Consider the following 27156-nt stretch of genomic DNA (forward strand, 5'->3'; position numbering starts at 1 on the left):
GGACAGTACTATCACCACTCAGAATATCCTTGTAGTTGAATAAATTTGAAATAATAACAATACGGTTTGACTCCCGATTCAAAAGACGGGAGCAATAAAAATCAACCTCCGTGTTTCGAAAATTTTTTGCTGGTGTTCCATGTTCATGTTGCGTGAACAGAGATTAAACTTCTTCCCGTGCGCTGTCAAACCTTTGTTAAATATTAAAAAACAAAACAACAACTCGATCCTCATAACAACACCAATCATGCAACCACCTCCACCGCCTTCCTCGTCAAGCATTGTACCTGTTCAACCAAGTTCATCCAGGTTAGCTCCTTCGGATCAAGAGCTCTCTTCCGCCATGACAAAATTAAAAAAACCATCCGCGCAGCACATTGTTGGGTTTGAGGAGCGCTATCAACAAGCTTTGAGAATGCAACAAAACGAAGATGAACACTCAGCTCACTTCAATAGAAGATTCTTTTTTGATGTGGAATCTCGTGAATGGACTCGATTTAATATGTCCCATTACCCCAAGATGATGAAAGAGATGAAGTCTTTTCCTGATCAATTAAAGATCGTATCACTCAATGTGTGGTTCGCGAATATTCTTCAAAACAAACGATATGAAGCTCAATTAGACTTTTTTGAACAGGTAAATCCCGATATCATTTGTCTGCAAGAAATGATTCCAAATTATATTGAAAACAACCTTCTCAAGAGAGACTTTGTTCGAAATAATTATATCATTTCCGATATTGATGGAACATCTGTGGATCCGTATGGAGTCATGGTGTTAGTGAAGAGATCGTTGCCCATTCTTGATATACGCATTACATCCTTGACCACAAGAATGGGAAGGAAATTCATTCACGTGGCCTTTGCTAAAGAGCCTATTACTGATATTACCTTAATGGAGAAGTACTTTGCTTCTGCTTCCAAAGGTGCCTACATCTCTCAATTAGAGACCATGATTCCATGCTTTGCAGTTATAGGAACAGTACATTTGGAATCGTTAGCATCCAAATCATCGAGAAAAACTCAACTGGAACAAATTCATCCAGTATTGGAACACTACTCATCGTCCTCTTTAAGAATGTTAATGGGAGATTTTAATTTTGACAGTGAATCGAAAGAAAATGAAAACTTAACAAGTGGAATATTTAAGGATTACACCGATGTTTGGTATTCATTGTACCCTCAACACGTTATTGAAGGAAAAACGTTTCCATACGGGCCCCACAGAAAAGGAGATCGTTTAGATCGAATGATGATCAAATCTACCATATTTTTACCACAGAAGATGGAGGTTTTTGGAAAACAACCTCTCCCATTGTCGAGTGAAGAACAAACCATGTTGAGAGAAAAATTCCACATGGAAAAGGTTTGCTTGAGTGATCATTATGGCATTTACTGCGAACTTCAACATTGTTAATATTATGAACCATTATGATTCATAATATTAAAACAAATTAAAACACGAAACAAAAAAATGCATGCTCCACACAATCAGCAACCCGAAAGACCAAACGAACACAACAACGATGACGACGACGCAGATGAAGAGTTGGAACGCCTCACCGATGAATACTACGATCGGATGTACAAGGAAAATGTCCACAAATATCTCAAAGAGCGAGAGGAATTTATGAAAGCACAAAAACAGCAACACACGGATGTCTACGAAAACTATGAGCCTTCGGAAAAGAAAACAAAAGAACACTAGTATTCAATAATTGTTGTTGATATTTACATAATGTCTGCAGAGAGAGTGAGAATATTTCTTCTGATTATTATTGCAAAAAACAATTCTTCTTGTGTTCATTGGCTCGAAGAGGTATTGCAATCGATTTCAACACAAGCTCATCCAAACGATCAAAACCAATGCCATCTTTGGCACTAGTTTCAATATAGGTGATACATCCCATCTGTTGTGCCATTAATTCACCTTGTTCAACACTAATAGCTCTAATTCCTCTTTTAAACAACATTTCTTTCTTGAGTTTAGTATTATTTCTTAAATCACATTTGGTTGCAACGAGAATCATTCGACCCTGAGGGGCAAAGTGGCTATAACTTGCAATCCATTTCTCTGCAACATTTATAAACGATTGACCATTGTGAAAGGTATCGAGACAAGAAAATGCAATGAAACACAGATCTGAATTTAAATAAGCTAAAGGTCTACACATGTCATCATGTATTGGATGAACATTTTTGGAGTGAATTTCATGTTGTTGGATATTTTGTCAAATCAAATGAATTAGAACACAACAAACCTTAATCGCTCTATTTTGATGAACAATCTTATCAAAACGTCATACTTGCAAATTTGTCACTTACCATAGTCTTGACTTTCAGTATCTACTAACTCCAAAGCATATTTTGAATTCCATTTTGATTGCATCACATAATGGTCAAACACTGTTGGAATATATTCATCAGGGAACTTGCCAGTTGCAAACTTAATGAACATGGATGTTTTTCCAATACAACCATCGCCGGTGATGACGATACGAAAACGATCTTTCTGAAGGTCTTGCTGTGGCTCATAATTCAAAATTTCATCTTTGGAATAATAAATGTTCTTGTGTTTAGTTGTTGAAACTAGTTGTTTCGTTAATTTTGCCTCGATTTGAGAAATTGTTCTTTCATAGATTTGTTTTAAATGTTTTTTAAAATTGGATTGGACTGGATCGTCTTTTACTCCCAAGTTGTGTAAGAGTGCAAGTTCTTCCTTGTAAAATCGTTTCCACAACATATCATGTTCCGAAATTTTCGAAAATACTTTGTTTACTGTCTGAACTTGAAAGAGGTGATTGGTCGGAATGAAGGACAAAATATTGATCAACACATCTTCGTTGAGATCGACAAATGAACCAGCGGTTCTGTCAGTGGTCATTGTATATTTTTTTTTAAATAGACCATTTCTGTCACTGACTCTGAAAACAATGTTTCTTAATTTTGTAAAGAACCTTTCAATATTGATTCAAAATATTTTAACTCTGGTTGTTATTACATTCATGACCACTCTATTCATTAATACAATAATTACATTACATATTTGTTTGGACTGTCTTTTTCGTTCCTCACATAGAGATCATTTGAATTTTCTTGTGACCAACCAAAAACACTGCTCGACTTGGTAGGTAACACCAATCCCTCAGTGCTTGTATCAATAGCAACATTCAATCCAAGAATTTCACGTGCTTGTTGTGGTGTTGCAATTGGTCGTTCAAATTCTTGACAAATTTCAGCTAAATGCTGAACCAATTGTTTGTTACTTTTTGCAATCACTCTTCTCTTAATAAGAAATGAATCTTCAAAACCAGTTCTTGGATGACCTCCATTGAGTAATGTCATTCGTTGTAGTTGTGAATGATTCCATCCCACTCCAACTCCACACCAAGTGTAATTTTCGTGTCCAAATAATTCATCACATTCAGAGACAAGAAATTTGATTAAAGATTCTCTTGGTGGTAGAGCCATATAACCACCAAAAACAAACATTAAGCGAATAGGAGGTGTAATCCAACCCAATTTCATTAACATGTGAGTTCTATAAAGCATGGAAGCGTCAAATATTGCGACATCTGGTCGAATTCCATTTTCTTTCATGACTTTAAGTATTTCTTCAACATCTTCATTGGTATTCCAATAAATATCACTTCCTTTTCGTGCAGGTAACTACAAGTTGTTAACAATTCCAATTTGGAATTTTAAAAGAATTAATAAAAGACACGTGTCATTCTCCATAACCATTCCATAACCGTCACTTACAAAATTTGTTGATCCAGGTGTCCAACTGCCCATCTCAGGTTTTTGCTCTAATTGAAAACATTTTACCCGTTCTTCAACATTGGGTGCATAATTACCAGTGCTAAATTGTATGATCATGTCTGGACAATGTTTTCGAACTCCTTCCAAGACTCTTTGATAATATTCATACTTGTAGGTTGGTTTTCCTTCATCATCTCGGACATGAACATGAATCATTCGAGCTCCAGACTCAAACACCTCACAAGTATCTTGTACAATTTCATCGGGCGTGATGGGAACTTTCATGTGTCTGTTTTTTGATGGAACATCTCCGGTCAGTGCAGCAGTAATAAGAACGGGTTTGCTTTTTTCATGGTCGACCGTGTGGTGTTTTGTATCCTGCTCCTTATGAGGGATGAAGCAAGTGGAATAGTGTCTTGTTGTATCTATCTGAGAGAGTCGTAACGAGTGTGTTCGGTGTTGATGAGAGAGTGTTGATACAACAGTGTTGATTGTGGTGTTTCGAAACATTTTTTTGATTGTCTGTATGTGAACTTGTGTGTGTTCTTTCGAAATTGATTTACTTTTAGATTTTTGAATTCGATCAAGTTCTAAAAAATGATCAACTTCTAAAAAAATGATCATCTTCCCAAAGAACCTTCTCTGCCACGGGAAAGCTGTAAATTCGCGAACGCTCGTCCGAAATTTTTTGCGAACCACCTCATTAAGCTTTGGAACATCGGGAGCTTTGATCACGACAAACGATAAATTTTGCAATACATTTTCATCATCTCCCAAATATTTTTCATATTCACTGTTGGCTTGTAAAGATGTTCGGGATTTTGAGCAGCAAGATCTTATAGCCAAACAATTCATTGAAAAGAAAATTAATTTTGGATTAAATGCTCATTTGGGTGTGAAGGTTGTTCATGTAAAATTGAGTAATATGGAAAATGATCGAGAGAATGCATTTATTGAAATGTCCATGCCAATCACAGAAGTTCATATGAATGCGATGGGATTAGTACATGGCGGATCAATAATTACAATGAGTGACACTGCAATTGGAACTGGAGCATTCTTTTATGCACACGAATTTTTAGAGGGAGCGGGTATGGTTGTTCTCGACACATTCACACAATTTACAAGACATGCGAATATTAATGATGTTTTGCATGTTGTTGCAAGGCCACGTCATTTGGGAAGAAAAACACAAACATGGGAAGCTACCATTTATCTTGGTGATCCAAAAGAAAACATCAAAGCAGCTCATACTATATCAACCGTATTAAACCTTCCCAACGAAGAAGGTGAACTATTGAAAAGTGGAAACCTAAAAAAACTTGGTAAAAACTTTAATATCAATACCATGAATAAGGAAGAGATCGCCGCAAGGTTTGACAAGTATAGTGAACAATGGGAGTTTTTAACCAAGATATCAGAATATCAAAAGAATGTAATAGCATGGGTTTTAAAGCAAGCGAATGCGCTAAAACAGCAAAGGACTTTAGATAACCTCAAAGTATTGGATTTAGCAACCGGTTGTGGTCTGGTAGGAAATGCACTTTGCAACGTTTTAGGAGAGACGACCAAATTAGACTTGACAGGTTTAGACATTTCACAGGGCATGTTAAACAAGAGCGAAGAACTGGGAGTTTACCGCAACTTGTTTGTTCATGACCTGGACACAAAGATTGATCGTCTTCAAAGCAATTCCTTTGATCTGATTACATGCTTTGGAGTGACAGAAATGCTTCAAAACTTGGAAACAGTTCTGTTACCCGAAATTAAGCGTCTGTTGAAAAAGTCTAATAGCTCTCAATGCTGGATATCATTTCAATACAACGACGGTAACCAAGCTGCAGCCCATCAAGGTATGAGAACATTTAACGAAGAGGAAATTGTTGCCTTATTGAAGAAGAATAATTTGAAGGTGATTCAACTTGAAATATTGAAGAATGCATATTTACTACCAGATACTTCTGGTTCAGTCAAGCCGGTTCCCTTTTGCATGGTGACTTGTTGCCATGACGAATAAAAAATAGGAATTAATTAGAGGCCGAGCGATTCTCTCAAAGTGTCAAAAGAAAATGGATTGTCACTTCTTAGTTTGACATTTTCCTGTACTTTTTGGTATATCATGGATGTGTGCTCTGATTCAATATTGGAAAGATGAGGTATTTGGTTGTTGGATAATTCTGAAATTTCTGTAGTGGTTTGATTAACAATATTTCCCAACCTAGAAAATTGAGTCTTCATGTTAGAAATGTTTTCCATCAGATCAAACATCTCAGTACACAATGATTGTAAAATTTGGTCGCTTTTGTCCAAGTAAGAAGCGATTTCATCACCATTTTCCAACCCAGGTCTAGCATGTTCGGAAGTAGAGACATCAATGTCATCTGATAATGCAATACAATTCAAAGATTGTCTCAACTCAGAATTCATGATTCCATACACTTCGAAATACTGATGCAAATTATGAAGAAGCTCGTCAATGGAACTTTGATTGAAACTGAAATTTAAAAGTTCATGTAATTTAGCACTTGATTGCTTCTTGTAAAGACATTCCTTTCGGTCATGCAGCGACTTCTTTCGCTCTTGAATGAGGCACCATGCGCTGTAGAGTTGTTGTTCCATCTTTTCCTTTTGTTTTTCAAAGCTATCAATGACCTTAGCAACGATAAAGTGAATTTGATAGAAAACAGTTTGAAATAACATTAATTCCTCCTTGTTCTTTCGTATTTGCTGAAATTGTTTTCCAGATGCAACTAGTTGCAGCTTGTCAGAATTCTTAGTAGATGATGTGTTATTGAGCTTACTAGCTTTGGAAGCTTTTGAGGATTGAATGTTAGCTAAAATATTAGAGGCATTTAGATTAGAATTTTCAATGCCAGAAGCCTCAAAATCTTCATCAGTTTCACCTTGTTCCATGTTTTCGAAAATACTGTTATTGAGATTAGTGGAAGTATTTAACTCGGGAATGTTCTTTGAAGATGGCAAGGGCTGAATACTGTACATGGATTCACGAGCAGGAAAATCTATTTTTGCTGGTGAAGGTAATATGGTTGAACTCTTTGTGAGTTGTGAAAATGGATTTGAAGGAGCGATGGAAGACTGATTTAACATGCTTGATGGCGTTACTGAAGAAATGTTTAAACTATTCTCAGGATTGGATCGACCATACGTATTATTTGAATTGGCGCCATTATTGTGAAATAAGGATTTAGTAACCAGTAATGAATTTCCTGTTTTAGAAGATGAAGTAGAAATTGAGGAAGTATTGAATCTCGTTTGAAGCGATGGAGGGACTGTACTTGCACTGTTGGATGCTTGGCTCTTTGGATAATTACCATAATATTGTTGCCATTTAGCTGATATTGAATCCACAGTTGGTTTTGGAGACTCTTTAGTAAACGAAGTATTCGTACAAGTTGTTGTTTCAAGAGTCTCCAATACCGGTTTTCGGGCATTTTGTAACAGCAAAGATACTCTCTCTGGGAGTGTGGTTGTAGAGGTAACCTTATCCATCCAATTGATGGATGAATTGTTTGTCGAGTGTGACATGCTAAATCGTGAATTAAGCTCCTCGTTTTGTAAATGTATGCCATTATTTGAAAATATTGAATTGTTGGGGATCGTCTTAAATTGTAAATCATTTGTTGGTGGCCGTGTTAAGTGATTCATTTTAAGCCTTTTTCGAGAAGCCATAAAATTAGAAATATCAATACCTGAATTTGTTGTTGATGCATTGTCGTTTAAAGTTTGTTGTGAAGTGTCCTCTTCTTCCACTACATCCTTATTAGAAACATTCTTTGTAAGAGCTTCCTTTTCCTCCTGTGACAATGGCTTCCATGAAATGATAGGCTTTCTATGTACATAACAAGAAGTTCTTGAAGATTGAACAAGGTTTTCAGTATTAGATGCAACAGATTGTCCAAGAACCAAAGGCTGCTTTAGTAGCCCTTGTGTTAATGCTCTACTACTATTCAGATTATTCATGCTTTCAACATTGAGCGGATGACTAATAGAAGATACACTTGAATGTTTAGATCGAGTGATATCAAACAATGGATGATCCTCTCCTCCAAAAGGTGATGATGCTTGCGAATTATTATGAAATACATCCAAATTCTTTTTATACGAAGAAGGTGATAGCTCTCGTTTTGTGGAAGCATTTTTCAAAGTGTTCTGGGTGTAGTTTATCGTGTGATGATGTTTTTGTTGTGGTGATGAAATATCATCTCGGAAAATGTTGTGGCTTGTGTTGTTTGATGAATTCGGAAGAGGGAACGACATGCTGAATTTTTTTTCAGTTAATCACAAATTTAAATTTTGGCGGTTCTTCTTTGCCTCTTCGTCTATAGTTGCAATTCACTCAACTTCACTTAGCAGAAGAAGAAAGGTTTACTCGGTCCAGCCTCGAGCTGAATAGTCTTTATGGAACATCCCAACTTGGTGGATACGAAATAATGTCAATATCTGAATAGTGAGGAGAACAATGATGATGAAGGATCATTCTTTCAATTCTACCAAAGAAGATGATATTTTGCTCATATACTTGAAAGAGTTCCATCTCTTTTTGTTTCCACCATTCTTTTTCCAAAATTACAAAATATTCTGGATCAATAGTTACAGATGGAGGAATTGTATCAATGTTCTTAATGAGATTCAATTGATCATCGTTCATCAATTTTCTCATTAAATACAACATGGGTTGTTCAATATTACAATTGGCAAGAGCAGATACTTCAAAATATGGTAATTTCGGACCATACTTCACATGATAAAACGATTTCACTTTCCTCTGTTTGAGTAAGTCCACCTTATTTCCACATAGAACTATTGGAATTGTTTCTCCACACACTCTCACAATGTCACGATGCCAGTAGGAAGTGTTTTTAAAAGAAGATCGATTGGTGACATCAAACATAATTATTGCAGCTTGTTTGTTGATATAAAATCCGTCTCGTAATCCACCCATTCGCTCCTGTCCTAACGAATCACAAACTCGTAAATGAATTTCTCCTCGTGTGGTTTCAAATGATAGTATGTGATAATTACAGGTCCTCCAAGTACTTTGGGGATACACGAATTTCGGATCCATAATAAATCGATTGATAAAAGAAGATTTTCCACTGGCGTAATCACCCACAAGTGCAACATCAAAGATGGCCACTGGCGTTGATGACATTTTTCTTTGTTTTATTTTTGGGAGCTCTCTTTGCAAAATGATGCTTTTCATAACAATGACAATTCTTGGCAAAAGAATTGTGTCTGAAAGAGCTTGGTACTTACACCAAATTCAATTCAGGCTTGAGAATATATTAAATTGATAATTCAAAAAACTCACCTCAAAAAATGAGAAAATTAAACAGTTTATCATTGGCAAGAAGATTCTTGAGCCATTATCATCCAAGCCATTCAATCCGATCGGAAGGACAGCACAAAAAGTTTTTTCATTTAAATTTAGGAACCTTGGCAGTATATTCAAAGGAGAGTGGACATCGCCATGACACTTCTTGTTCGAGCGTTCATCGTCAAGAAAATCCCGAAATTGAAGAAGAAGCACCAATTATCAAGCTTCAAAAAATTCAGCAAGAGCAGACGAATACAAAATCCAAACCAACACCCATAGACAATATTGCCAATAAGGTGATTTTTGATACGGTTGATATTTCAAAAATTACCAAAGAAGAATTTAATGTGACCATGACTAATCTACGGGAGCAATTACGAGCAATTAATCCAGAACAATATTCTCTTGCACTTCTTCAAAAAGATATAGATAGTGTAAATATTTGCACTATATTATACTGTTTGAACGCAGAATGGGCCACAATTAAGGATCACACAAAATCACAGACAACAGGAAGTCTTCGACTTGCATGGTGGAAAGATCAGCTAAAGAATGCTCTTGTCGGTCACCCACCAAGAGTGCCGGCATTGATTGCACTGGCCTACATGCAATCACATGCAAAACCTGAAAACAAATTGAAATTTTCTCATTTACGAAACATTTTTAAATGGAGAGAAATTGACCTTCGTTGGAAACAACCAGCCACATTGGCAGATATTGAAAATTATTCTGATGGAGTGTACGGATCTTTGATTATGGCTCATCTACAGGCTGTTGGTAAACGAAATGTTCATACCGATCATGTTGCTTCACATGTTGGACGATCATATGGAATATGTACGTTGTTAAGAGCAGTACCTCATCTGGCTGAACACAGCTCTACGTATCTACCTGCTCAGCTGTGCGCAAAATTTGGAGTAACAGAAGATGACATTTACTCCAAACGAGCATCGCCAGCCCTTGAGGAAGTCGTTTTTAAGGTAGCTGACTTGGCTCATTCACATTTAGATTTGGCGAGAGAATTGGCAGTTCTGAAAGACGAAAAATCGCAACAGTTACTTGTGGATCCAAAGTCATATCCATTATTTATGCATTCAATCATTTGTGAAGTATTTCTAGAACGTCTCCAAAAAGCAAATTTCAATATTTTTGATGACCGACTCTCGGCTCAAAGCATGCGATTTTCAATTCTTTTCAAACTTGGAAAGACCAAGTGGTTTGGAAAATATTAACATTCACTTATTCACTTAATTAAATAAACAATAAATTATCTTAAAATTATTGTTGTTTTACATTGTCATCATCAGCGTCATCTTCTACGAGATAAGAATATCGTTTCGGCAGTCTATCTTCTTCATGTAAATATCTTAAGTAATTGTCTTTCCATATCCAAGGCATTTTGTCCATGTTCACATATACATTTCTCATTCTTGTGTTCAACCTTTCCTTCGATTCTTCATCAAATAAAAACTTTGCCTTGAAGCACCATCGGAATGTTTCCCATTCCTCCAAGCAGGGTCTTATTTGTCCTAATTCATAAAAATTTGATAAATTACTTCTCCTACAATCTTGATATTTATCGAAATGGCTCAAACAATTCATCATGGTTTTATTCCGATATTCTCGTGATGGTGGGATGGCCTTCAATCGGCTGTCGAAAACGTTCATTTTTTAGCGCTCAAAAAAAGTTCATATTTACAACAAAAAAAATCAATTAATTACATTAGCCTCGGAGCTATCAGTAAAAGAGATTTATCAACAACACTTGTACCAATATATTATAAAACAACTCTATATCAGTATTACAACAAATGGGAGGGTTCAGTTCAAAAAAGAAAGAATCAGTGAAGATTGTTTGTTGTGGTCTGGACAACAGCGGAAAATCAACGATAATTAATCATTTAAAACCAAAGAAAGAACGAGAATCAAATGTTGTTCCGACGATTGGTTACAGTCAAGAATCGTTTGATTTTGAAAAACTGAACTTCACTGTTTTTGATATGAGTGGCCAGGGAAAATATCGGAATCTTTGGGAAAGTTTTTATGGTGAGGTAGACGGTGTAATATTTGTTGTAGATAGTGCTGACAGAGTTAGAATTGCAGTAGCAGAAGATGAAATGAAAATTTTGTTAAAAGAAATTAAGGATCGACCAATTCCAATTCTGTTCTTTGCCAACAAACAAGACTTGGCCAACTCTTTGTCTGCCTCAGAGGTTTCTGAATCTCTAAAATTGCATGAAATACAAAACAAGAGTTGGACAATAATTGCTTCAAACGCTCTGGTGGGCGATGGTATTGCTGACGGAGTTAAATGGCTGAGCGATGAAATTCGAAAAAAGCTTTCGAAATAGGTATTTTAAATTACTTAAGCGACATAAAGTCGATATTGTGTTTAAGAGAATATTGTTCATGATTTTCTGTGGTAAGCATGGACCACATTTTCTTTACCCAATCCAGAGAAGCTATACTTTAATCTGTCAATTCTGTCCAATGTTTCACGTAACAGCTAATGCCAATATGTTAGCTTCTTAATTCTCAAACAGGGTCATGAATACAACTTCTATCCAACTCATCTAGAGCTCAGTACTGTAGACTAAAATTGAAAATATCGATTTATTGTTGTCCTGGGTTACAATGTTTGGAACAGGTCTATAGCTCAATGACATAATTTCCTGGGAAGAGACCTCTTTTTCCGGCTCGTTCTCCTTCCCACCAACCAGATGGATCCTTATCTAAAAGTGTAATAATGTCACCTTCACGGAGAGTCAATTCATCGTCGGCAGTTGCTTGATAATTATACAAGGCCTTAACCTTTGGCTTCTCGTTGGCCTTTGGTGGAGGTTGAGGAAGTCTCTTCTTTGGACCACCACTGTTTTGTTCTTGTTGAGCCAAGTAGGTAGATTCTTGAATTGGAGCTTGTTCAAGAAGAGACATTCTATGACCAATTCTTTGTGTTTGTTGTTGTTGTTGTTGCTGACCATATGAAGAAGATTGATAAGAGGGTGCATTGGTCATCTTAATTTCAACCTTCTTTGGTTGAGTACCAGCTGGTAAACCTTCACAAATTCCAACCTTGAAACCAGAACCACCTCCTGAAACGTTTGCCAATTTAGCCTTTGGATCAATGGAGAATTCAACCTTCTTGACAGTCTTCTTCTTCTTATTTTCAGTATAGGAAAGAGTATTTTCAAATGTACGAGGAATGTCACGATTCATCTTGGCTCTGTATTGATCGTTCAAAATGGCCAAGAATTCAGTCTTATTTTCACATTCGAGGAACAAGTCATCAATGAGTGGATCGTTCACTTGAATGACCAACCAATTGTCAGAAAGTTGACTCATACAAATGCATTGAATTTGATTCATTGCAATTCTGCACAACATTTCCATAATGAATTGCTTCTTAACCTTCTCTCTGTGAATGAAATAGAGAGCTTCATTGGTCAACAAACCCCAAACCTTATCAAAAGTGACACCCTTCAACAATTTCTTCTTTGGTCTCATAAAGACATCACCAAAGACAACACCACCATCATCTTTACGACCTTGTTTCTTCATGACTTCTTGCAATTGAGCATTGTCCAAATAATTGACATGATCTCCCAAGAAGGTTCTATTGATGGACAATCGACGTCTTTGTTTTCTATTATCTAACAAATCAGCAGATGAATTTCGAAGTTTGATAAAGTAACGTTTCAACTTGTAGTTACGCCACAATCTTTGCATTCGAGTCGCATTGTCATGGAAGAGACGTTCCTTATTTTCTTCCAAACTAAACAAGGTGTCTGGTTTTCTCAAAAAGACCTTAGTTCTACCCATTTGATATTCTCCAGGTTCAATACCAATGTCTTTCAATAGGACTTCACATCCTTCACGAGCATCTCCCCTCCAGACAGGCCAAGTTTTCTTCGAAAGGACTGAGAAGGAATGTAAAAACTTTTGAATGGAGCACGATAGGCAAAACCAGCACGACGCACACGAATATTCTCCAATAGACCCAAATATTTGACTTGATGGAGTACACGTTTGGTATCAAAGTCACGAGGTTGTTTGGTTTCATTGGGTTTGATACAACGAATGTAATGAGGTTCACATCGTTTGAGAGAAGCTACCAATTCAATGGCACTGGTTTTGATCTTGAGTCCAGCACTGTCCGGTCTCTTCTTGTCATTTTCATTGACATTCTCAGGGAAGAACTTTCTAATGAATGGATTCGTAGTCGATTGCATACATTGAATCAATGTCTTGTAAAGCACATCCTTATTCTTATCTGTGAAACCATCAATGTTGTAATCCACACTACCAGCATAGTGTTTCACAGAGAATTCACTGGTACGACCGACAAAGTGAGGATTGTTCACAACTTCACGCAAACGAGTCAAAAACTTTTCATCGGCAGCTCGAGCTTCCATCGAGTGAGTGGTGTTACAAGTGTCATCGAGAATGGAGAAAATTCCAGGAGGATTCTTTTCTTCAATCAAGTCACACACAATCTTGTTGTTGAAAAATTGAATAGGTTCCCATTTGATACCTTCTTGTTGATATTCATCTTGTTCTGCTTTGAGTGTCAAGTCAATAAAGATTTGTTGCAACTTCTCATTCACATAATTGATACAAAATTGTTCAAAACCATTCTTGTCAAAAATTTCAAATCCATAAATATCCAAAACAGCCAAAATCAATTGATTCTTCTTGGTGTCCATGGCATCATTGATACGTTTGACGAGCCAATCGAACATTCTTGAATACAAGGCCTTAGCCAAAGCATCACGAATGTTGGCAGCTTGAGCAGGAGATTGAGCCACAGTAATTTCCTCAGATCCAGACTTGATAATTCTGTTCAAGAGAGCAAATTGCAACTTGTCAGGTGCAACATTTAACAAGTAAGCAGCATAGTTGAGAGTATTCTCGTCAGAAACGACTGAACCTCTTCCAGTTTCTTCAAATGTAATGTTACCAAGCCACAAAATACCAGCAACCAATCGCATCAAATTGGTTTGTTCTTCTTTGGTAATACCAATGACATCCATGGCCTTTCTAGTCAATTGATACTCTTCAGCATCATCCACTCCATCCACAGTGTAACAACCAGACTGTGACAAGTAATAAAAGTCATGAGCATTGGTCGTTGCAAATTCTTCCTTTTCTTCTGGAGTAGCACCTGCACACAATTGATAGAAAATGTGGAAATTACGTTCACCTGCTTGTTGGTACACGACACGAGATTTCTCAAGCAAGTAATTGGTAATTTTACCTCCGATAGGATCACCTCTGTCATCGAATTGAATCTCAAAGAATTTACCGAATCGAGACGAGTTGTTGTTACGAACTGTTTTGGCATTACCAAAAGCTTCCAAGAGAGGATTACTTTCGAGAATGATTCTCTTGACACGATCTACTCCGTGTCCATCACCAGAAACAGCTGCAATGTATTGCATGATTAATTTAGAGGCTTCAGTCTGATAAAAGGTAAGAGAAGGGAATTGAAGGGAATTGAGCCGAACCACACGTGTGTGTGTACATTTGTGTGTGAACAGGATGAACAGAGAGAGTTGTTGTTATTGTTCAACAAGGTCAAAGTCATGTAACGAAAAAAAACACAATACAGTTCATAACATTCAATGTATGTATACAATATCAAACACATACCTTTCCAGCACCACTCTCTCCGGAGATAATCACACACTGAGAATCTCCATTGTTCTTCAAGTTTTTATAAGCTGTCTCAGCCAATGCATAGACATGAGGAGGTTCCTCATAAGGATACTTTCCATTGTACTGATCGATATAGTTCTGATCAAAGATTGGAATTTGTTTGAAAGGATTCACAGAAATGAGCACATTTCCAATATACGTGTAAATGACATCAGTGGCGTGACGTTTTTTGAGGTTTTCCATGATTTCATTTTCTGAAAGTTTTGGAAGGAGAACCATGTCATCGATACCAGCTTGTTTTTGTTTTCGTTGTTTAATGTTAAATGCCATTCTTGTTGTTGTTGTTGTTGTCTGTGTGTGTCCAGCAGTGTGGTTGTTGAAAAGATGATCATCAAGTGGTATATATTGAGTGATGTTTTTGGATTATTGAGATATAGAATGATGACCATTCATGTATATATATATATTGGATACCACACATGATGCGATGTGTGAAAATACCGAGTAGTAGTAGTGATATCAATAATTATTATCAAATTCGCAAAAAGATAATTATAAATCATAATAAATCACATTATATGATACACACCTTTTTTCAAAAGAGAGAGAAATTGAATGATGATGAGTTACAATCAACACACACAAAATCAGCTTGTCAAATACAATAATTTACACAACACAAATGATTCTTTTGAGTTGTTGTTGTTGCTATGAGTGATGAAAAAGCAATATGGATAATGTTGCTACTTCTATTGGTGTGAGCTTGTGAAAAGATAATGTTGTGTTGAGAGAGGCGTCAACAAACTCGTCACTCGTTTTTTTTTTGATGGATGACGTTGAATGTGGTTGATTACGGAAAAGAAGAATCAGTTTTTGGTTGTTTTTATGATTGTTTCATTAAGAAATCATGTGAGATTTAAGAGAAAGGAATGGAATGAAAATATGTGGATTTTGTGTGTGTTGGATGAAGAAGGGTCGCAGCGAACATTCAAGGCTCTCTGTTCCATTTGGTGTGAACATTGATTGGTAGATGAGCTTTGAGGTGGTCGAAGAAATGCTTCGCTTCATATCTGTTGCTTGTCAATCAGTAAATTGACGTTCAAGTAAAAATTGATTTGTGATGTTGCCCATTGACAAGTGTATCCAGAAATCGTAATTTTTGGTCCAAACCAATGAATACTCACTTTTACCACTCCTGAACGTTACTCACTCGTCAACTTGTTCAATCCTATTGCTCTCTTCTTTCAAACTATTGTCCTTTCTTCCCATTAGTATGATTGCAAGTGATCAAATTCTCGTATAGCCAGAAGATGACAGCAAAAGACGTCGACTCTGACACCAATTTCACACTTGGTCATCCATCCATTTTCATTAAAAAAAAATTTCAACATCTCACACAATCGGTGTGCCATCCTCGTCATCGTCACTTCATCATCCTTTAAATTCTGAGAGAGATCTTCTTTGAAATTTCACACACACAACTTGTAATTCATATCCATCCCAAATAATACAACAAAAAATGTCATCTGATCAAGCAGTGTATGATGATGCTCTCACTCCTGAGCAAACTAGAACTTTACGTTATTTTTCTGCTTCAAAGAGAGGACAAGTGTTGGAAATTCAAGAATTGTTGAATGAAGATTCCAAGTTTAATGTTTTACAATTGGACGAATTTGGAAATACTGCATTGGTAAGTGATTTGAGCGTGTTGAGTGATATGGTTGTTGATTGAGCGATTCATGTTGCAATAACATTGATTTGTTGTTGTTATTCGTATGATATCAAATGATGATATTCATTTCCTTTGAAATACCAATCATCATGGCATTTGAAAAATGATTGAATGAATCATGAATGATGATTCGACCTCTCGGTTTGATCGATCTGATGATGCATCGACTTGTGAATAATCCCGAATCATCAATACCATTTTGGGAATTTTTTTGATGATGAATTTTAACACCATTCGGTTCCGCATATCAATGATTTCCTGATCCTGTACAATGTATGAACAATCATGTGTTGCATTCTTCTTCTCATATTCCATTCGTACGATTAGCATTGGGCTGCTGGTGCTGGCCACCTTGATTGTGTCAAGTATTTGGTAGAAACTCTTAAATTGCCACTCGATAGTACAAACAAATTTGGTGACACTCCACTTCACAAAGCTACATGGAGGTATGTTCAAAATATTGCAATGTTGATGATATTGAAAAAACGATTTTAATCTCTACAGAGGTGCTTTGGATGTTGTGAAATATCTTGTTGAAAAGGATGCTAAATTGGATATTGTAAATTCACAAAATAAGAGACCTGTGGATTTGGCTCATCACTTGGAGGTGAAGTCATATTTACAAAGCTATGAAGGAGATGACGAAGATTATGAAGAAGATGAAGATGAGGAAGAGGATTAAGCGTCTTTTTAAATGTAAAATAATAAATTTGATGATTCACACTCATCCTACAATTCAATGCAGTAAGCTTTTTCTAGACACAACTCTATGTGACATTATCATACTGGGGTGCGTTAATAGTCCAACGAACCTCTCCACTATTAAAAACGTAATCATATGTGCATCGCTTCCATGTGAGATTATTAGCAACCTCTGCTAAAATACATTGCAGAAAAACCTCCCTCTGTAAACAACCGATTGAGACTTGAATTCTTCATTAATCCTTCATCTACAACCTTTTGAATGATGATACAGTTTCAATTTAAAAAATGACTCAACATGTTGCTTACAAAAAGTGAAGCAAGGTTCACCACTAAGGTTGTTTAAAAAACCTTCGAATTCCACCGTCGCTGCAGTACTCCTCCAAAAATACCACAAAAAAATGACAGCACCCACTCTTGAACCCACAACCGGTGCAGAACCTACAACAGCGACGGACCATTTGGGATCATTCTTTTCATTCCATACATTCGGAAAAGGATGGTTTATCTTTGGTTTCTTTGGCTCCTTTCTTGTGTGGTATCTTCAAGCAGCCATTCAATTTTTATTGAATCGGATTTTATTCTTTCAGCTCACGCTTACAGATGCTGATGATGAATTTCGATGGTATTGTGCTTGGTTTTCATTTCACCCCTATACTTTATTTGGAGCAAAAAGAATTAAACCCAAAAAGACTCATCACAACTTTGGAAGAGAACCAGTCTTAAATACAGAGAGAGGAATTTCAGATGACAATAATGGAGAGGGGTCTTCGAAGGCAAGCCGTGTAAAATTTGTACCTGGCTTGGGAATTCATTTATTCTATGTCCAGTCAAAATTATTTATTATGAAATTAGGTATTTCTCAAAGTTTGGGTTCTTCGGTTCCGACAGGAGAGAACGAGAAAGTGTCACAATTTACAGACCTTGTTATTCTTGGATTTCAACCTTGGTTAAATTCTTTTATCCATGTGTGGATAATTATAACAACACACCATCGGTGAGAGACATGTTAGAAAATGCAGGATTTCAGAAATCTTTGATACCACCTTCATCTTCTGTGAAACCTTCCAACGAAAACTGTGACAGCAAAAATACCGCATATTTCACATTTCGTGATCTTTTGGATGAGTGTTATTATGTACATGATTTAATATCCCGTGAAAAGACAACCATTTATTCAGCATCGCAACACACATGGAGAGTAACTAGTGTTGTCGAAAAGAGAGAGAAAAAAACGGTGATTTTAGATGAAGGAGTTTGGGAGGAGTTATACAAGGATGTTTCAAACTTTCTAAATTCTAAAAAGTGGTATAAGGATCGTGGAATACCTTATCGCCGTGGATATTTACTATATGGACCTCCTGGAAATGGAAAAGTAAGTAGTTTAATCCATTTGCAAATAATAAGACACATTTTTTCATGAAAATCATCATTTAGACTTCTACCATCACATCAATTGCAGCTTGCTTCAATCTTAATATTTGTGTCATTAACATGGGATCTCAAAACATGTCAGATGATCGACTGCAAAATGCCTTTTCAACAGTTCCAAAGAATTCCATCATTGTTTTGGAAGATATTGATTCAAGTTTCCCTAAAGATGATCCCAATGAACAACAAGAACCCACACACGAAATTGATGTCAGAGGGATGAGAAGCGTCATTAAAACCACTGGAAAGGCCACTTTCTCATGTCTATTGAACTGTTTAGATGGAATAAGCTCTCAAGAATCTAGGATTGTGTTTATGACTACCAATTTCAAAGATAAACTTCCTCCTTCTCTTCTTAGAAATGGAAGGGTAGACCGAAAAGTCTATCTTGGAAATACCACAAAGAGTCAACTGCAACGAATGTCACAAAATTTTTATGAAGATTTCAATGACGAGTTGTGTGAAAAATTATGGGATCGAGTAGGAGCATTTACTTTTTGCATGGCTCAGTTACAAGGTTTCTTTTTGAGAAATCCATCCTCTTTCGAAAGTGCTGTGGAGGCCAGCAAGAATTTCGAAACGTTTTTGAAAGAAGAAGGAACTCTGGATAAATAGTCGTGTGGTGTTTGTAGCTGTTCAGGATGTAACATGTTGAGTACTTGCATTCCTTTGATTGGTTGATACCGAAATTCCCAAACAATCGAATTTGAAGCCTATTATTTAGAGTATGAAGAGTCTTACATTAAGGTACATGAAGAGGATTGGTGGCTCTCAAAGTCATTAAACACTTTAGAATCTTTCTTAATAATATTACGAATTAATTTCATGTAATCCATTGGAATAATATTCCTACACTTGACAACAAAATCGTGAAAAGCATTTTTGACAGATGAATGAATTTTGATAGTGGACTCATGAATAGAATAATTCACTAAACCAAGTTCTCGTATCGCTAGATCCACCATTTCCACAGTGACTTCTCGTTTGCACCTATTGATTGACCTTGTAATTAGATCAACTTTGTGAATCATGTAAATTAATGGAAAGTTTTGACATTTTTTCACTTTGATGAATTGTTTCAAAATTTCAATACTTTCAGTAAAAGACCTCCTGTCAATGACAGAACAAACTAAAACAAGTCCGTCGCAGCTTTGGATGAACTGTTCAAAGGGAGGGAGAAGTAAGGATACTTGTGTGTCTACAATTTCCAAAGTTAGTGGTTGACTATTCACCTCTATTTGAATTTTTTCATAATCTTCAACAGTTGGATCAAAATCTCCATTAGCATCCAACCGTTGCAACATTGTATAGGTAATACTTGATTTGCCGACACCCCTATTAGGAGAGTATGTGAAATAATACGATAATGAGAGTTTCTTAGAAATCATTACAAACCTGAACCAAGAATGACCGTCTTTCGATACTCTTTCTCTTCTTGAGGATTCAAAGATGGGACAATGATTTCACGCTTTGATGTAGGTTTCTCTTAAATAAATATTTGTAGTGATTGGTGAGGGCATAAACTCGTTTAAATGTTAAAGAACTATTCTGAACTTTGTGTTGTAGCAGTTTCATGATTTCTTCCTTTTGACTGATTGTTGCCACGTTATTGCTGATCGAGGTGTCACTCCATTGTCTCCATAAGAGAGGTTTCCAAAAGTTATTTTCTAAATAATTTTTAATTTCCTTCCGCTTTGAAATTTCAAACGAAATTAATTCAAAAGAACAAATGATTTGAATTTTCTCGATACAGTTCGAGTCGATGAGTGATGAATCAGAGTGATTGGAATTCCTTTGATCTTCATGAATAATCCAATCCAAAACGCCACACAAGATTTCCGAGGGCAATTTGAGCATTTTTTGTTGTGTGTTCCTTGTTCTTTCCTCAAGGTTCCTTGTTCTTGGTCTGAAAGAAAATTAAACAGAAAAAAAGCATGGTATTAACACAAGTACGTATTGGCCACTTTGATCAACCATCTTCTACGAGCACCAAGCCACTCTATGGATGCATTGAATCATCACGTATCAGTGGCCAAATTCTTCATGGAAGAAATATGAATTCCATGACAGGAGTCATGCAGCAATTATCCACACTTGCCTTGACAGCATGTGAAATGTTTCAATCTCTTTCTCAAACGGTTCAAGGATCATTTGAACGAATTCATTCATTGAATTCTCGCATTCAGGAGATTAATCACAAAATGCCTGAATATGAGCAGTTCATGCATCAAAATAATCACAAACTATTGTTTAGAACATCTTGTCATGAATTATCAGAATCGTCGTTAGAGATTCTTTACAGAAAGGATGTTGCACACATTTCTAAGGATAATAGCCCTGTACCGTTACATTCACAATATGCTAATGTTTGTTTGAAGTTGCCCGATTTTTCTCCTCTTTTGGATCATGTACATGAAACTTCTCATAGTTGTGAACATAGTGAAGGAAGCTTTCAACGCATCCAAAATATAAGAATTGCTTGGAAGCCTACTCCAATTCCAAATTATTCTTTAACGAATGGGCAAAACGAGAATTTGAACGACATCTCAAAGCCAAGCGTAAGAGAGAGGAACGCAGAAAACAAGCACCACTCGCTCATTCTAATGCCACTCATCGTAATTTGAGAGCATGTCCTCCTTCTCGTCGTCTTGCTCAAGTCAGACAATTGAGAATTTATCGACACAAGTTCAACTCTGAAGGTCAAATTATGCCAATAATGGCTGCTAGACACGTTGCTACTACCATTGAAAACATTCAATCCACCGAAAATGTTGCAGTTTCACATGTGTCAGAGGTTCCAACTTTGAAGCATGAAAAGACGCACGTTAGTGAATTTCCACCCACTGTTCGGTCAATCCAAGTTGAAGACGCTCCTCAAGCTATACGTGTCGAGAGTCCTTACATGAATGATGTTCCTGCAAGCTACAGCACTCTCGTGGAGGTACCAAATTTCAATGAAAGAAGTGATACAATACCTTCTTCGAGTGGAATTATTCCTCCTCCCCCATCTGTCATATCTTTGGAGATGAATGCAGGTCTCCTGAAAACAAGTGTTGAATCAAACAAGTCGCAAATGAGTCGACTTGCTGTCACAGCTGGTTGCGTAAGTTGGTTAGAGGATATTAAACAGGGAAAATCTCTAAAACCAGCAGATGCAAGAAGTTAGGTCCAAAGAAAGAAGGTGTGGAAGATATCTTTGAAAAAATCAAAGAAAAGTTTAAGGGAAATGAGGATGATGATGACGTGGAGTCGGAAAGTGATTTTTCTGAAGAATGGTGAGGTAGCTTTTGTATTCCAACATAAAACAAATTATTGGCATGTTAAAATTTCAAAACTTTTTCAATATTACATGCTAAACTTAAAGTAAGCAGCTCCATGTTTGTGATAAAGTTCACGCTTGTATGGATCCCCAAGTATTGAGAATGCATAGTTAATTTGTTTAAATCTTTCTAGAATTTCCTCCTTGGTCCATTCTTCTTCTTCCTTTTTAGGAGCTTCCAAAATATCCTCGGGTTTAGAACTTTTTTCAATTTCTTGTTCAACTTCTCCAGAGGTGTCACTTCCAGAGATGAATCCTCGTTGTTTGGATGCGAATATATCAGGATGGTAAATCATTGCCATCTTTTTGTATTGCACTCGAATTTCTTCTTGTGTATAAAGACCAAATCTCTTTGGATCTAATTCCAATAGGGAGTACAGATCACACCCTTTGCTAATCTCAATACCAAGGGCAGTATTACCATCGGATGGATGTGCACACCACTTCCATGCATTAGCATAAATTCTTTGTAACGGCTGAAGGAGTAGCAGGTCCAAGAGTTCATGGATATTAGTTTGATCATGTGAAATACAGCACAAAGGTTAGTTGGAAATGATGATATTATAGAAATAGTGAGTAATACTTGCCTTATTAGCAATGTACTTGTTGTGGATCATGACTGCAAATTTTCTGTGATGTTCCTTGTGAAGGAGTGGCTTGTAATATTGTTCAGTTGTGGCACTTGCTGATGTAATGGTTGAAAACAAAAAGCCATATAATAGGAAATTGGAAAAATTAGTTATGGGTAGTAAAAGGTACAACAAGTACCAACCAACATAGGTTCCTACAAAGTACGAAGAGAATAATTTGAAAAAGCTGTAAGGGACATAACCAGTGACATAACTCGATGTGATACCATCTGTGAATGAGTGGAAGGAATATTCACCATGTTCAATCTTTTTCACTTTTTGTTTGAGTTGGAATGGACTCAACCATTTCAAATAGTGTGGGAATTGAAGTACGTCTTGCTTCACATAGAATGGAAAGTAAATTAAATCTTTTTTGTGTAATTTAAAATCTGTTTTTTCCAGATCAAAACCTCCAACAATCAAGGATGGTGAATCGAAAAGAATCGCTTCTTCGGATGTTGAAATACTTCTCTCAATGATTTGATGTAATTGCTTTTGCATGGAATCTGGAATATAATTATCTAATGCAAGAGACCAACTTGTTTCCCAATCAACAGTATAATAATCCACTTCATAATCTCGTTTGAATGCAGATTTAGAAAAGAATAATTTTACAGAATCCCACATATTTTCATACCACTTCAGTTTGTAATTAACTTTTGAAATCACTGTGGGATCTGTTAAATACTTTCTATCGATTCTGTCAACAATTCTTTTGATGTATCTCCGTTCGAATTGAGTCGATGCGTAAACATACGAAATATCATCGATCACGGGTGATGACATTGGTTGTGTTGCTTCTCCTGGTAAATTCGTTGGTAGTGCTTGGTTATATTCAGAAAGCTTGATGTGATCAATGATACAAGTAATTGTAATTTCACTTGATGACATATTTTCAACAGTAAAATTATGTTTTTGAATCTGAAATTTGTTACTCAAAATATTCTTCAATACATTGACCAATTCCTGAAGTGTGCTTTCATCTTCTAATTTCAATTCTTTTAAAATTTTCTTTTGAGCTCGTTGTTTTTCTTTGACATCTCTTTGAGAAAAGTCTTCTGGATTTTGTGTCAACACAAGAGGATCCTTTTCCATAGGAACATCCACTAATTCACCAAATATTTGTGTCAACAACTCTCGTTGTTTTCTGGGGTCAATGGTAACTCGAAGTTTTACTTTGTATGCAATTGCATCTCCATATTGAAAGATCCATAGTGGGATGTACACTTGTTTTGGATCTTCTCGTGGTCTGTACCATGATGATGGTCCATAAAATCTGTTTTTGAGAAGGCATAGTTACGAAATGCCCATGATGCATCCTCTGGAGATGAAATGAATTTTGAGGCTACACGCAGCTTAATTTCTCTGGTGAGATCTTCCTCCGATTGTTTTCTCCTTCGGAAAGAAAAGGATAAATTACGACACTGGTTTCACTAAAAAGAATATTGGATGTTGCTGAATCATTGTTGCGTAGTAGTGAGAATGAAATTGATGATGATTTAAAGAACATGACTTGATGAGCGCGTTGGTTGCTGGGTATTTACAAAACATTTTTTTTTTGATTGACAAGGTTTATTCTTCGGGTTTGCGTTCAATCTTGGCAATTAATTGATTGCAAATGTCTAAAAGCTCCTTGTTTTCCTTTTCTTTGGCTTTTAGCCTGGATTCAAGCTGTTGCCTTCGTTCTTCTTCTTTCTTTAACTTTTCTTCAAGCTCCGTCGATGAAGAAGGCGTGCTTGAAGGTTTTGAAGACGATATGAGCGATTTCAGTGCTTCAATTTCATTGGTCTTGTCATAAATTTTGGCTTTAAGCTTTTGGTTTTCCTCATAAAAAACGTGCAACGATTGTTGCAGTTCCTCACTTCGAGATGCAAGAGATTGATTATCTTCCTTTTGTTTTCGCAGTTCTGTCTCCGTTGTTATTGCTCGCCTTTGAGATTCAGCAATGTCTGAAACTAACTGTTCGTTTGTAATTTCCAAGTTTTTAATTTTGTCTTCCATTGCCTTAATTTGAGTTTTCGGAACAAGCGAAAGTTTTTTGATCTTGTCGTTTAAATTTTCAATAAGTAAATCTTTCTCATCTTTCTCTCTTTTCACTTTTGTTACCTCTTGTTCCAACGTCTAAAGAATTGTGACACATTACCGTTACTACTATCAAGTTGCTACTTACTGAAATTGTATGTTCATGGTGAGACTTTACAGCCGCAAACTCCTTGAGCTTAATATTAGCGTTATTAAGTTGCTCTTCAGCATGTTCTTTAAGCTTCACATATTTAGCTTCAAAAATTTTACATTCTTTTGCGCTTGATTGCAGCTTTTCTTTCATTATGGATTCATTTTGCTTATATTTCTCGTTAATATTTTTCATTTCGTAATATCTTAATTTAAGTTCTTTAAATGAGGATTCAATTTTTGAGTAATCAATCAATAACTGAGTGTACTGAACTTTGATGCTTTCTTTTTCTTTGTCATCTCCATTTTTAAGAGACAGGTTCTTAAACTCTTTTTCATAATTTTGAACAAACGATTCAAGTTCTCTTCTCTTTCGAATTTCATTGTTTAACCTCACTTCCATGTCATCATAATCGGCGCTTAATATTGACATCTCTGTTAAAATTTTTTGTACACTGTCATTCTTTGCCTTCTCTAAATCTTCAATTGTGTAAACAACTTTTTCCTTTGGAGAGGTTGAGCCATCCTTTTTCTCAACAAGAGTCATTTCCGTGTTGACTCTTGTTGATGAATCAATGTAAAGAGGAGTAATATGGTGCATGTAAGACTCAAGAGGAGAGAATTGTAGAGATGTATCAACACTAGGGCTCCGTTGTTGTGTGAATGACGTGTCAATTTCCTCTAAACTTGACCGCAACGATCGCGCAATGTCTTCGTTTACCAAAATTGTCATTTCTGTTTTTTCTTCGTTGAACAGAGTTTCAACATCCTCAACACTTGTCAATATGTCCTTATTTTCGTCTCGCTTTAACTTCTTTAGGGATTTTAATATAGCTTCCTTATTAAAAATATTTTCTCCCTGTTTATGTAAGGATGTAATGATATTCAAGGCCGTTAGTTTGGTGTTTGCATTTCCTTGATAAACTACATCCTCCAAAAATTCCTCAAATAGTTTGTATGACTTTTCGTGAATTGCTCCGGGAATATTTACAATGTCTTCAAGACATATTCTACAAGAAGTAGCGATGGATTCAATGATTGAGAAAGAACTTTTCATGAGCGGCTTGAGAATTAAGTTGTTGTGTGCTTGAAAATCTTCTTTCAGTAGTTTTGCAACAGAAACAAGAACGTCGCTTGAAGCTTTAACAATCGACGATCGGAGATCTGACAGCTAAAAACATTATCTTTATATTCGTAATAATAACATATAAACAACAAAACATACCATTTGTGAGAGAGGTTCTACAATAGAAGATGAAATTGAAATTGCTTTTTTCTTTGACAGCTTTCCAGATGTGAGAACATCATCAATTTCTTGCAAACAGTCAAGTTTTGTTGACCAATGAGTTTCCGAAGAAAGAAGATTGTTAATACATGTTTGTTCATGTTCCGATATTTCATCAGGGTCGATATCCAAGACTCGACTAGAATTAATTTCATCAAAATCGTGTTCACTTCCAATCAGCGGGCTTCCCTGCAATCATGAGTGATCCTCTTAATTTTTATTTGGAGAGCCAATTACATACCTCTGCTTCGTGCTCAAGAGTGGGTGTTGACCCGTCATTGGAGGAGGAACTCTTCGTTACATGTTCTGTCATCGTTTTTTAGTTGGAATGTATTACGTTCGTTACGATTTTTTCTTGTACCAAAAATTTGGCGGGTAAAAGGCAGAAGCATTCTGAAGAATTTATGCTAAAATTTAATCTGCTTGGTCGATCACTGCAGTTCTCCACAAAGCTGTAAACTCACCTTCAACAGACATTTTAAGCGTCTGAATATTCACAAATTGATTTTACACTTTCCTTAACATGCATTTGTTTAAAATTTGTCAAATAGGAAGTTATCCTGATTGGCAATTTTGCAAAAGGTTTTACTGTTTGTATTTCCCAAACTTGGAGATGAAAGCAATATCCATTTTACCAACAGGCACTCAACAGTTTTTTAATTTTCATGTTGAACGTTGGTGAGCTTGTTAATTCTCTCACCAAATTTCAGTGAGGGATCAACTGTCACTTCAAAAAAAACACTTGCTGGTGCCAAATAAGCGCTGAGCCATTCGTTATTGTTGCTGTTCTCTCTAATCGCATCTTTTGTTATTCCGAATCTCAAAGACTTTTCATCATTGTGAGAACAAATTTGCAGCAAATTAAAATTGATCAACAACTGGACAACCATATTGATAATCACATCTTTGAACAACACCCATAAATTGGATTCAATCATGAGGTTAGCCTTTTGACACCTCGCTCAATAATCATCAATCATTCCTATCATCGGTTTTTTAATTTACCATCATCAACAATTATCTTCTCCATCATTCATAACAACAATTACACCCATAATTATATTCCATTATTATATTTATTTCTTCCAATATATTTAATAATAATATGGGACAAGTCGTAACTACAACAAG

The 27156-nt window shown here is 36.2% G+C and overlaps 17 protein-coding genes across 17 annotated transcripts; 8 read left to right on the forward strand and 9 right to left on the reverse strand.

Moving 5' to 3' along the window:
- Window positions 1-247: 247 nt before the first annotated feature.
- On the forward strand, window positions 248-1417 carry C9374_003131 (uncharacterized protein; the record flags this gene model as incomplete). The annotated part of the gene is made up of 1 exon (XM_044692626.1): window positions 248-1417. One exon carries the CDS (start codon window positions 248-250, stop codon window positions 1415-1417), a length of 1170 nt encoding a protein of 389 aa, XP_044549975.1.
- Window positions 1418-1474: 57 nt separating this feature from the next.
- On the forward strand, window positions 1475-1708 carry C9374_003132 (uncharacterized protein; the record flags this gene model as incomplete). Its single annotated transcript, XM_044692627.1, has 1 exon — window positions 1475-1708. The coding sequence occupies one exon, from the start codon at window positions 1475-1477 to the stop codon at window positions 1706-1708; it is 234 nt and encodes a 77-aa protein (XP_044549976.1).
- Window positions 1709-1775: 67 nt separating this feature from the next.
- On the reverse strand, window positions 1776-2884 carry C9374_003133 (uncharacterized protein; the record flags this gene model as incomplete). The annotated part of the gene is made up of 3 exons (XM_044692628.1): window positions 1776-2166; window positions 2262-2271; window positions 2326-2884. The coding sequence occupies 3 exons, from the start codon at window positions 2882-2884 to the stop codon at window positions 1776-1778; spliced, it is 960 nt and encodes a 319-aa protein (XP_044549977.1).
- Window positions 2885-3033: 149 nt separating this feature from the next.
- Window positions 3034-4272, reverse strand: C9374_003134 (uncharacterized protein; the record flags this gene model as incomplete). The annotated part of the gene is made up of 2 exons (XM_044692629.1): window positions 3034-3669; window positions 3763-4272. 2 exons carry the CDS (start codon window positions 4270-4272, stop codon window positions 3034-3036), a joined length of 1146 nt encoding a protein of 381 aa, XP_044549978.1.
- A 106-nt stretch (window positions 4273-4378) lies between these two features.
- C9374_003135 (uncharacterized protein) lies at window positions 4379-5779 on the forward strand (the record flags this gene model as incomplete). Its single annotated transcript, XM_044692630.1, has 1 exon — window positions 4379-5779. One exon carries the CDS (start codon window positions 4379-4381, stop codon window positions 5777-5779), a length of 1401 nt encoding a protein of 466 aa, XP_044549979.1.
- A 14-nt stretch (window positions 5780-5793) lies between these two features.
- C9374_003136 (uncharacterized protein) lies at window positions 5794-8040 on the reverse strand (the record flags this gene model as incomplete). Its single annotated transcript, XM_044692631.1, has 1 exon — window positions 5794-8040. The coding sequence occupies one exon, from the start codon at window positions 8038-8040 to the stop codon at window positions 5794-5796; it is 2247 nt and encodes a 748-aa protein (XP_044549980.1).
- Window positions 8041-8179: 139 nt separating this feature from the next.
- Window positions 8180-8935, reverse strand: C9374_003137 (uncharacterized protein; the record flags this gene model as incomplete). Its single annotated transcript, XM_044692632.1, has 1 exon — window positions 8180-8935. One exon carries the CDS (start codon window positions 8933-8935, stop codon window positions 8180-8182), a length of 756 nt encoding a protein of 251 aa, XP_044549981.1.
- Window positions 8936-9102: 167 nt separating this feature from the next.
- Window positions 9103-10332, forward strand: C9374_003138 (uncharacterized protein; the record flags this gene model as incomplete). The annotated part of the gene is made up of 1 exon (XM_044692633.1): window positions 9103-10332. The coding sequence occupies one exon, from the start codon at window positions 9103-9105 to the stop codon at window positions 10330-10332; it is 1230 nt and encodes a 409-aa protein (XP_044549982.1).
- A 579-nt stretch (window positions 10333-10911) lies between these two features.
- Window positions 10912-11451, forward strand: C9374_003139 (uncharacterized protein; the record flags this gene model as incomplete). Its single annotated transcript, XM_044692634.1, has 1 exon — window positions 10912-11451. One exon carries the CDS (start codon window positions 10912-10914, stop codon window positions 11449-11451), a length of 540 nt encoding a protein of 179 aa, XP_044549983.1.
- A 298-nt stretch (window positions 11452-11749) lies between these two features.
- On the reverse strand, window positions 11750-12919 carry C9374_003140 (uncharacterized protein; the record flags this gene model as incomplete). The annotated part of the gene is made up of 1 exon (XM_044692636.1): window positions 11750-12919. One exon carries the CDS (start codon window positions 12917-12919, stop codon window positions 11750-11752), a length of 1170 nt encoding a protein of 389 aa, XP_044549984.1.
- A 32-nt stretch (window positions 12920-12951) lies between these two features.
- On the reverse strand, window positions 12952-15085 carry C9374_003141 (uncharacterized protein; the record flags this gene model as incomplete). Its single annotated transcript, XM_044692637.1, has 2 exons — window positions 12952-14559; window positions 14750-15085. The coding sequence occupies 2 exons, from the start codon at window positions 15083-15085 to the stop codon at window positions 12952-12954; spliced, it is 1944 nt and encodes a 647-aa protein (XP_044549985.1).
- Window positions 15086-16274: 1189 nt separating this feature from the next.
- On the forward strand, window positions 16275-17169 carry C9374_003142 (uncharacterized protein; the record flags this gene model as incomplete). The annotated part of the gene is made up of 3 exons (XM_044692638.1): window positions 16275-16445; window positions 16815-16933; window positions 16992-17169. 3 exons carry the CDS (start codon window positions 16275-16277, stop codon window positions 17167-17169), a joined length of 468 nt encoding a protein of 155 aa, XP_044549986.1.
- Window positions 17170-17590: 421 nt separating this feature from the next.
- On the forward strand, window positions 17591-19235 carry C9374_003143 (uncharacterized protein; the record flags this gene model as incomplete). The annotated part of the gene is made up of 3 exons (XM_044692639.1): window positions 17591-18044; window positions 18203-18564; window positions 18627-19235. The coding sequence occupies 3 exons, from the start codon at window positions 17591-17593 to the stop codon at window positions 19233-19235; spliced, it is 1425 nt and encodes a 474-aa protein (XP_044549987.1).
- A 122-nt stretch (window positions 19236-19357) lies between these two features.
- On the reverse strand, window positions 19358-20477 carry C9374_003144 (uncharacterized protein; the record flags this gene model as incomplete). Its single annotated transcript, XM_044692640.1, has 2 exons — window positions 19358-19955; window positions 20077-20477. 2 exons carry the CDS (start codon window positions 20475-20477, stop codon window positions 19358-19360), a joined length of 999 nt encoding a protein of 332 aa, XP_044549988.1.
- A 77-nt stretch (window positions 20478-20554) lies between these two features.
- C9374_003145 (uncharacterized protein) lies at window positions 20555-21786 on the forward strand (the record flags this gene model as incomplete). The annotated part of the gene is made up of 2 exons (XM_044692641.1): window positions 20555-20986; window positions 21094-21786. 2 exons carry the CDS (start codon window positions 20555-20557, stop codon window positions 21784-21786), a joined length of 1125 nt encoding a protein of 374 aa, XP_044549989.1.
- A 179-nt stretch (window positions 21787-21965) lies between these two features.
- C9374_003146 (uncharacterized protein) lies at window positions 21966-24119 on the reverse strand (the record flags this gene model as incomplete). The annotated part of the gene is made up of 3 exons (XM_044692642.1): window positions 21966-22415; window positions 22527-23844; window positions 23989-24119. The coding sequence occupies 3 exons, from the start codon at window positions 24117-24119 to the stop codon at window positions 21966-21968; spliced, it is 1899 nt and encodes a 632-aa protein (XP_044549990.1).
- Window positions 24120-24140: 21 nt separating this feature from the next.
- Window positions 24141-26338, reverse strand: C9374_003147 (uncharacterized protein; the record flags this gene model as incomplete). The annotated part of the gene is made up of 4 exons (XM_044692643.1): window positions 24141-24689; window positions 24739-25911; window positions 25966-26214; window positions 26267-26338. 4 exons carry the CDS (start codon window positions 26336-26338, stop codon window positions 24141-24143), a joined length of 2043 nt encoding a protein of 680 aa, XP_044549991.1.
- Between the last annotated feature and the right edge of the window lie 818 nt (window positions 26339-27156).

Source organism: Naegleria lovaniensis, assembly GCF_003324165.1.
Source record: "Naegleria lovaniensis strain ATCC 30569 chromosome Unknown tig018, whole genome shotgun sequence".
NCBI classification, from domain to species: Eukaryota; Heterolobosea; class Eutetramitea; order Acrasida; family Naegleriidae; genus Naegleria; species Naegleria lovaniensis.